The 9,545-nt window shown below is 49.3% G+C and overlaps 2 protein-coding genes across 7 annotated transcripts in view; one reads left to right on the top strand and one right to left on the bottom strand.

The window, feature by feature from the left end:
- The window catches only part of TMEM53 (transmembrane protein 53), a 21,927-nt gene extending 15,888 nt beyond the window's left edge, over positions 1–6,039 (bottom strand). For 2 of the 6 annotated variants that reach the window (XM_017881841.1, XM_017881838.1), the window contains exons 1-2: positions 5,806–5,897; positions 1,875–2,089 (exon numbers count right to left, since the gene is read on the bottom strand). Coding sequence is in view for 2 of the 6 variants with exons in the window: in XM_017881836.1 (XP_017737325.1) it covers positions 5,806–5,875 (70 nt within the window). In the remaining 4 variants the exon portion in view is untranslated. Of the gene's footprint in view, positions 1–1,874; positions 2,090–4,316; positions 4,567–5,214; positions 5,743–5,805 lie in introns of those variants that run through there. The other 4 variants (XM_017881839.1, XM_017881836.1, XM_017881837.1 and 1 more) reach the window with 4 other exon arrangements.
- A 71-nt stretch (positions 6,040–6,110) lies between these two features.
- Positions 6,111–9,545, top strand: part of ARMH1 (armadillo like helical domain containing 1) — a 54,035-nt gene continuing 50,600 nt past the window's right edge. Inside the window, exon 1 of the mRNA XM_017881688.1 lies at positions 6,111–6,201. The gene's annotated coding sequence lies outside the window, so the exon portion shown is untranslated. The remainder of the gene's footprint in view (positions 6,202–9,545) is intronic.

Genomic DNA, 9,545 nt, shown 5'->3' with positions numbered 1-9,545 from the left:
TTTATTTTTTTTTATTTTTTTTATTTTTTATTTTTTATTTTATTTTTTTTTTTTTGAGATGGAGTCTCGCTCTGTCACCCAGGCTGGAGTGCTGTGGCCGGATCTCAGCTCACTGCAAGCTCCGCCTCCCGGGTTCACACCATTCTCCTGTCTCAGCCTCCAGGGTAGCTGGGACTACAGGCGCCGCCACGTCGCCTGGCTAGTTTTTTGTATTTTTTAGTAGAGACGGGGTTTCACCGTGTTAGCCAGGATGGTCTCGATCTCCTGACCTCGTGATCCGCCCGTCTCGGCCTCCCAAAGTGCTGGGATTACAGGCTTGAGCCACCGCGCCCGGCCGTATTTACTTTTTAAAAGAAGAGCAGAGTAGCACAGTATCTAAGAGTACATACTGTACAAAATCATATCTCAGTTCAAATCTCTGCCTCTGCCACTTAATAACTATGACACAGACCTTAATCAAGTTCTCTAAGCTTCAATTTCCTTATCTGTGAAATGGGGATAATGATACAAAGAATTAAATAAGATAATAGCTATAGAGAGCTTGGCATGGTGCCTGGCAGAAGGAAAGAGTTCAATAAATTGAAATTATTATTACTTCACGAGTAATGCATACTCACTGTAGAAAAAGTAGAAAATGAGTATCTAATAAAATTGGAATCATATTGTTTGTAATCTGCTTTCTTCCGTTTGGCAATATATTGTGAACATTTTTCCCTGTCAGTTTATATATTTCTACACCATTACTTTTAGTGGCTTCAGAGAGGCTATAGAATGTTTCATAATTTATGGTGACCAAATCTCCCATTATTGGATATGATGCTGTTTCCAATTTTTTGCTGTTATAAAAATACTTTAATGGACACTCCTTTCTTTGTGCATGTCCCTAATTATTTCCTAGAAATGGCATCATATTCAGGCAGCCCCTCCTAATGGCAACTGAAATCTTGACATGCACAAGCTCTGGAGTAAGGCTCTTAAGCTGAGATCTGGAATTACTTTGGGCAAGACACTTTACCTCCCCACGAGCGTCTGTTCTTCATCTGTAAAACAGGATTAAGGGTTCTCCCTACTTCACAAGGTGGTTGTGAGGATTAATAAAATAATGGAAGGAGCTCCTGGTGGGCCTGGCATGTGGATAGAACATGGTTAACAGTGTAAGTACCACAGACACTCAGAGAGAAAGAGGCCTGGATCTCAAATCCAGGGTCTAGTACAGCACCGGCACCTGGCATAGAGCAGACACTTGGAAAGCGTTCTTTTTTTTTTTTTGAGACAAAGTTTCGCTCTTGTTGCCCAGGCTGGCGTGCAATAGCACAATCTTGGCTCACCACAACCTCTACCTCCCGGGTTCAAGAGATTCTCCTGCCTCAGCCTCCTGAGTAGCTGGGATTACAGGTATGCACCACCATGCCTGGCTAATTTTGAATTTTTAGTAGAGACAGGGTTTCTCCATATTGGTCAGGCTGGTCTCCAACTCCTGATCTCAAGTGATGTGCCCACCTCGGCCTCCCAATGTGCTGGGATTACAGGCGTGACCCACCACGCCTGGCCAGAAAGCGTTCTTATCTAGAGGTGAAAGAAAAGACATAATGACTCCAAAAATAAACACAACTCCTCTGTATTTAAAAAAAAAAAAAAAAAAAAAAAAAATGGCCTTTGGGGTCCTTGCAGACAAGCCAAGGATCAAATCCCAAATGACTTCGCCTGGGTCTTTGACGTCTGTCCGTCATGACAGTTCTTCAGGTTTTCATCTCATTCTCCACCCATAAAAGCATAGCGCAGCCTCCTGCCAGGCCCCTTTTCCCTCCGGCCACTTGCTGTCCCCACTCAGGGCTTTACTTCTGGACTTTCTCCCATCTAAGTTCCAAGCAGACCTGACAATGCTTAGCTTCTGGATCAGCATGTTCAAGGTGGTATGGCCGTGGACTTGACTTCTGCACTTTCTGCTGCTCATCGGGGGTCCGTGAGCCCTCCTGAAGCTTCAGGTCCAGCTTGGGCAGCTCTTCTCCAGGAAGCCTCCCCCACCACAGGGCCTATCATGGTGGTCCAGACCCTTTAGCACTGTTTCCTGGGTGCCCGTGATGACTTCCTGAGGGTTAAGAGGATGTCTATATTTCTTTGATCTCAGTCAGTGGTGAGCAAAAAAGACACACAGTAAAACCTGGGGAGCAAAAGTCCCCTCACGTCCACTCTCTGTGATCCCCTTAAGACCTTCTGTTTACTCTAAGAGCAAAATGTTTGTCCCAGGCCCAGGCCCCAGCCCCATTAACTCTATGAATGAATTTTTTTTTATGTTTACTGAACATGAGAGCCACATGGTGCCTTTAGAAGGCTGCCGGCCTACGAGCAAGTCACAGAGGGGATCTAGGTGGGACTTAGCTGACCATTCTCTGGATGGGAGGAGGGGTGGCACGGCCTGGGCCTGGGATGTCAGAGCAGCTCTGGCTTGGGCCTACAGTGCTGCCAAGTGATTCCATTCAGCTCACTTGGCACCTCATCCCTCTCAGGCCCTGGTGACAGTGAGTGAAGCCATCAAAAACACGACAACAGGAAAATATAGTGGTTATGGGAGCCCCAGGAGAGACCCTTTCCAAATGAAATGAAGTAAGAGAGGGTATTGAGAGAGTGAGGAGATCACTGGCCTGGGAAAAAGAGAGGGAAGGCAGATTCTGGGTCAAAGGACCAGCTTTAGCAAAGGCCTGGGCAGACAACCATCAGCATGGGCAGCCATAGGTACTGGCTGGTAGGATTTCCAACAGGAGGAGTTTGGGCTGCCAAGCCGGACCTACAAGGCCCAGGGCTCTGAATGACCCCAGATCTGCAGCTGCCTTCCAGCTAGCTAATGTGCCAGCAGCAGCTTCTCTGTCAGCTCACAGCAGTGATGGGCTCTGTGGTTTTGATTTTCAAATACAGGGGAAAAGTAATTTCAGGCCAGGCGCAGTGGCTCATACCTGTAATCGCAGCACTTTGGGAGGCTGCGATAGGAGGACTGCTTGAGCCCAGGAGTTTCAAACCGGTCTGGGCAACCTAGTAAGACTCTGTCTCCGTCTACAAAATGAAAATTTTTTTAAACTGAAAAAAAAAAAGTTTTAAAGGCTGGGCACAGTGGCTCACGCCTGTAATCCCAGCACTTTGGGAGGCTGAGGCGGGTGGATCACCTGAGGTCAGGAGTTCAAGACCAGTCTAACCAATATGGTGAAACCCTGTCTCTACTAAAACTACAAACATTAGCCAGGTGCGGTGGCATGTGCCTGTAGTCCCAGCTACTTGGGAGGCTGAGACAGGAGAATTGCTTGAACCTGGGAGGCGGAGGTTGCAGTGAGCTGAGATCGCGCCACTGCACTCCAGCCTGGGTGACAGAGGGAGACTCATCTCAAAAACAAAAAAAGTTTTTAAAAAGTAATTTCAGAAACTAAATATGACTGTCCTACACACTTCTCCACCATTAAACAGTAATTGCAAAAGACAGACAATCTCTAGACTCCAAAAGACTGTCACTCTATGAGGCCATGTTGGCCTGGAGGGAAGCTCTACAGATAGGAAGCAAACGGATTCAGGGGACCACAGTGTCATGATCTCCTTCTGAGGGGTTTGACAACCTCTAGCTCACCTCTGGAGCATGCACTGTGAGAGGCAAGGACGATGAATTAAAGCCAGTCAGGAGGAGCAATATGGAGAAGAAACAACTGAAGGCCTTGGAGGTGTTTCCCTTGGAGGAAATGTGAAGGCACAAAGCCATCCTCTTGAAGAGAGGAAGCGAGATTCCTTGCTCTGTATGGTTCCCACCACAATGCTCTAGCCCTGCAGTCAGCACATCATTTTGAAACCACCTGCTTATAAATTCACTCCACTCCCCAAAACCTCAGCTCCTTGGGCGTGTGAGCCACTTCTGAGGTGCCAACAACAATCCCATGGCCAGGACACAGCAAATGCTGAACTGAGAGCGGAAATGACAGGAAGGCCTACTGTGGCTCCAAAAAGGGAAGTGCTTTCTAACAATCCCAGCTGCCTCCAACAGGCTAGGATGTTGGGGCAGAAGCATCCCCTCAGGGAACAGTCGGCTAGCAGTGCAATGCACTCATGCCAACAGAGGGATGCTGGAAAAAACAGCCCCTGGGATTTCTTCCAATTCTAAGACGCAGCTTCCTGGAACAGCAAAGGGAGACATAGGATCGTGCCCCTGCACTCTGGCCTGGGTGACAGGGGAGACTCCATCTCTTAAAAAAAAAAAGAAAGGGGGGCAGAGGGGGAACCATAGGGGAAGCAGTGCAATGGCAGCACCCGCACTGTGCCAGGGACACACATCCAAACGCTACCTCGTAACCCTTGCAATCCCACGAGGAGGTAGGCACTGGTGCTGTTCCCATTTCACAGTGGAGGAATCTGAGGCTCGCGGAGGTTCAATAACTTGCCAAAGACATATAACTAGTAGGACGTGGCGCTGAAATGCGAACCAGGACCACCAGGCTGCCCTCCTGGCCGTGCAGAAGGCAGCTCCAGCCCTTCGCTGCCGAAAGCGCTCCAAAGGAAATAATACTAACTGACTTCATGGCTTGTTGAGGCCAAAACATGTCCGAAGTATTTTTACATCTATAAACCCAAAAGTGCTAAGCCAACAGCTCCAGCTCTAGGGGAAAACAGCTGGTCTGGGGCCATCTGTTCTGTGGGAGCCTAAGGGCTGCCCTCTCCTAGACTCCAACCAAAGAACATGAGATGCTACAGGAGGGGTCTGGGAAGGTCTGAAGGAGCTAAATTTTATGGAGAGCAGAGTATAAGATCAAACCTTTGCATTAGGAAGATCACTGTGGTAGCAATTTAAGAGGCTGGGCTGCAGGCAGTCAGACAGGAGGCGTGAAGGCAATGCTGGACTAATGCAGGTGAGGGAAACGCTGGCCTCAGGCTGATCATACTTCAAGGCCCTTCTGCCAGAATTCCCAGAGAGACCAAACTTTCCACTCTCTGGGCCCCGATCTACTCACACTGTCATGGACGCGGGCCTGCTGTCAAGCCTACTAATTTTGTGGAGCCTCCTACATGTCTTTCTTTAACGTAAGGAGAAAAACAATGCTGATGGTAAATGCCAATTACTGAACTCACTCCATGCCAGGCCCTTTACACAATCTCCAGATGGCCCCAACAGCCCTATGAGGAAGGTTACTATCCCTATCCCTGTTTTGCAGAGGAGGAAACTGAAGTTTAGAGAAGGTAGCTTACCAAAGGTCATCCAGCTCCTAAAGGAAGGAGTCAGGATTTCTGTCGAGTTCTACCTGACGGCAGAGACTGCACTGTTAACCACTGCCAAGAATAGTGGAGAGGGACGGCTAAGGGTTCTGAGTCCCGGGCTTCTGCGAGGACCGGTGACCCCGCCAGGCTCCCCTTCCACGCCTTCGGGAAAATAATAAGTGATACCCCCAGCCACAACCGCCGAAGAAAGGCTAGATGTGGGAAGTCCAATCCCAAACAAAGGAATCAGGAGGGATCCAGCTTTCGGCAGCCTTCAGCTATGATAAGTGATTAAAGGGCATGGACCTGAGCACCCCGGACAGGAAAGACAAAAAAAAGGTGTCCCAAGCGAGCAGCTGACTCGGGGCAGAGGCGGGGCTCGCCAGGGAGGAACACTCTGGGGCGGGGCTTACGAGGGGCGGGGCTCTCTGAGCCTCTCCAAGTCTAGGACCTGCCGGACCCTATGAGGGGGCGCCCCGCGGGAGGGCGGGGCCGCATGAGGGGCGGGGCTACAGCTGCGCTCGCAACCCACGGATTCATGAGGTCACCTCCCCGCGCCCGGACCCAACCCTCATTCCATACTCTGGCTCCAGCAGGGTTGATCTGGGATCTCGATGGTGTAGTCCAGCTCTGCCGAGTGAAGCTCTGCCATGGTGAAGGCGCCAGCCCGGAGCACGGGCCTCCAGCCGGAACTCTAGCTTGCGCACCCTTGCCTCACCCGGGCGCCTCCTGGGCGCCGCCCAATCACCACACACCTCCCCCGACACGGCCCAATCCCTGCGCCGCGCTCTGTGACCTCCCGCTTTAGCAACCACCAAGTCTCTTCCAGAGCCTCTCGCCTCACCCCACTAGCTCGGCCCTAGCAACCGTGCCCCGCCCCTATTACTGGCCCGCAGCCATTGGCTAACTCGCTTGATCTGGATCAGGTATTGGTCAGCCGGGGCGCCGGTCAGGAAAAGTCCGCACCCTCTTATGTAGGTGAGAGGAGGCTGGAGACTTGCTGTATTCTGGGAATGGGGAGGGTCACTCGTCGGAACAGAGCCCTATCCTACGCGGCGGAAGCGTGTGCCCTTTGACTTGCATCGTCTAGCTACCTCTGCCATCCTCTACCAGCCGCAGCTCCGAGGGCTGGAGGTAGAAAACCGTACAAAACGGCCTAGGGGGCGCGTGCCGACCCAACCTCCACCCAGTGGGGTCGAGGCATATTCTGGATGGATGGATGGATGGATGGATGGAGGCAGTCTTCAGTTGATGACTTCAGAGAATGCCCTGTTGATAAGGTCAACCGAGGAGCTGGGAGTGCAACTTTCTTGCATTTATCTATATTTACATACTGTGTGCCACTATATTTACATACTATGTGCCAGAGACTGGGGGGGCTAAATAAGGTTCCTTAGGCCCTAGTGAGGATCAAGCTTTGGCCCTCTCTCTCCCATGTCTTAACGGGAGAAGGAGAGAAACCATGCACGAAGCAACTCTGATTCTGCATGTGAGATAAATACTACCGAGGAGTAAGGATTTGAGGAGCTCATAATCAGAGAAGGGGCATTTCTGGCAGTGTGATTGGCTCTTGAGCTGGGTCTTGAAAGACTTTTAGAGATAGGGAGGGGGAAAGACTCTGTATGCCAGGCGCGGTGGCTCAAACTCGTAATCCCAGAGCTTTGGAAGCCCAAGACGGGAGAATGGCTTGAAGGAGTTCAAGACCAGCCTGGGCAACATAGTGAGACCTTCATCTCTACAAAATAAAAATTTTTTAAATTAGCCAGGCATGGTAGCTCATGCCTGAAGTCCCAGCTACTTGGAAAGCTGAGGTGGGAGGATCACTTGAGTCAGGGAGGTCAAAGCTGCAGTGAGCCATGATTGTGCCACTGCACTCCAGCTTGGGTGACAGAGTGAGACCCTGTCTCAAAAAACAAAACAGAGTCTGGTGTGGTGGCTCATGCCTGTAATCCCAGCACTTTGGGAGGCTGAGGTGGGCGGATCACTTCAGGTCAGGAGTTCAAGACCAGCCTGGCCAACATGGCAAAACCCCATCTCTACTGAAAATACAAAAATTAGCTGGGCATGGTGGTGGGCACCTGTAATCCCAGCTACTTGGGAGGCTGAGGCAGGAGAATGGCTTGAACCCGGGAGATAGATTGCGCCACTGCACTCCAGCCTGGGTGACGGAGTGAGACTCCATCTCAAAAACAAAAAAAGACTTCCTTCAGGAGCTCAAAGAGGTGAATGTGCCAGAAATTACATGAAGCATCCTCTAGCCAGGCTAGAGACTCATGTGAGGGGAACCTTGGAAAAATAGTTAGACCCAGATCCTGGAGAGTCTTCAATGCCAAGCTCAGCTTTGTGCTTACAGGTAGATCTTGCTGATGGTAAAAATTTTCCAATGCATTTTACACCCATGAGTACAAGGGCTTAGACTTTATCATTAAGATGGCAGGGAGTCATTGCAGGGCTTTAAGCAGGGGAGTAACAATCACATTTGTGTCCAGAAAGATTAGTGCAGGGGGCCGGGCAAGGTGGCTCATGCCTGCAATCCCACCACTTTGGGAGGCCAAGGCAGGCAGATCACCTGAGGTCAGGAGTTTGATACCAGCCTGGCCAACATGGCGAACCCCCGTCTCTACTGAAAATACAAAAATTACCTGGACATGGTGGTGGGTGCCTGTAATCCCAGCTACTCGGGAGGCTGAAGCAGGAGAATCGCTTGAATCCGGGAGGCGGAGGTTGCAGTGAGCCAAAATCGCACCACTGCGCTCCAGCCTGGGCAACAGACCGAGACTCCCTCTCAAAAAAAAGAAAGATTAGAGCAGGAACTGGATTGGAGATTGGGAGAAAGAGGGAGACCAGTTAGGAGGTTGTTTCAGTAGTGGGGAAGGATTATGGTAGCATAAAGCATGGAGTGGCAGCTGAAATGCAAAGGGCAGGATGAATTCCTTAGACACCTATAGCTAGAAAAAACTGGACTTGGTTACTGATTGGGTGTGGGGAAGTAAGGGAAATGAAAGATGACTTCTAGATTCCTGGTTTGGGCAAACAGGAAGGAGAGGAAGCAGGGTTTTTAGGAGAGGGTCAGTTCTGGGCATGGTGAACTTGAGGTGCCAATGGAACATCCAAGTGGAGGTATCCAGAAGGCCATTGGATATGCCTAACTGGAGTTCACCAGATAAGTCTAACTGGAAGTTGCAATGTGGGAGTCTTTGGGGCCTTATAGATGCCAGCCACACCAATAGATTTGTTGAGCTTGCCCAGGGAGTAAGTGTAGAGTCAGAAGAGACCTAGGACAGAGCCCTGAGAAACACCCAAGTTTGAGGGTCTGGCAAAAGAAGAGGAACCTGCAAAGGTAATCAAGATAAAGTGTCCAAAATGGTAAGAAGATCAGTAGTAGAATGTGGTGTTTCAGAAGCCAAGGAAGGAAAGTGTTGAAGGCTTATGACTAATCAAGTGAAATGAGGCCTGAAAGAATCCACTGGATGTAGAAACAAGGAAGTTGTTGGTGACCTTTGCAAGTACAGTTTCAGTGGAGTGATGGGAGCAGAGGTCAAATTACAGCGGTTTGAGAAGCAGATGGGATTGAGGAAGTGAAGATTCATGTAAGATACATTTTCAGAAAGCTTGGCTATTTAGAAGAAAAAAGAAGGCAATAGCCAGAAGGAAATGCAGGTTTTTATTCGGATGGGAGAAACGTTGGTGTGGATCCAGCAAGAGGGGAAAAGATAAAATTGTAAGGGCAAGAAGATAACTGAGAATGGTGCCCCTGAAAAAAAGGCTTCACTAAAGTGTTAGTGAAGAAATTCACTTAGAAGGGTGGAGGAATATTTGTTTTGTGGCAGAAGGGAAGCATTATGTTGAGGTTAATTGGTAGGTTTGGTGACAGGAAGTTGAGGGAATTCTTCTTTGATGGTTTCCATTTTCTCTGTCAAATAAGAACATGATATCAGCCAGTGAGAGTGGGATTGGAGATAGTGTGCGAGATTGAAAAGAGCAGAGAAAGATTGAAATATCAGCAGTGGAGAGTGGCAGTGAGATGACTAAGGTAGCAAACAGATTTCTGGGCAGTTATGATGGCCCTGTTGAGGTTAGTGACCGTCAATTTTCAAGAGCAGCGGTCTGCAAGGTTGTGTAATATGCATTTTTCCCTCAACAACATTCAGCCACCTAGCGGTTAGTTTAATTGATCTAGGTTTGAGTTTTACTGGGCGGATAGATGGAAGGACAAAGGACAAGGAAGTTGAAGATTGTGGCAAAACAGTGATTGAAATGTAGGACTTTAGTAGCTAAACTGGATAGGAGAGTGAAAAAGAATGTATGGACTAGTGGTCCCA

Source organism: Rhinopithecus bieti, unplaced genomic scaffold, assembly GCF_001698545.2.
Source record: "Rhinopithecus bieti isolate Rb0 unplaced genomic scaffold, ASM169854v2 scaffold_12155, whole genome shotgun sequence".
Classification (NCBI taxonomy): domain Eukaryota; kingdom Metazoa; phylum Chordata; class Mammalia; order Primates; family Cercopithecidae; genus Rhinopithecus; species Rhinopithecus bieti.
This window is presented reverse-complemented; position numbering and strand designations above follow the sequence as displayed.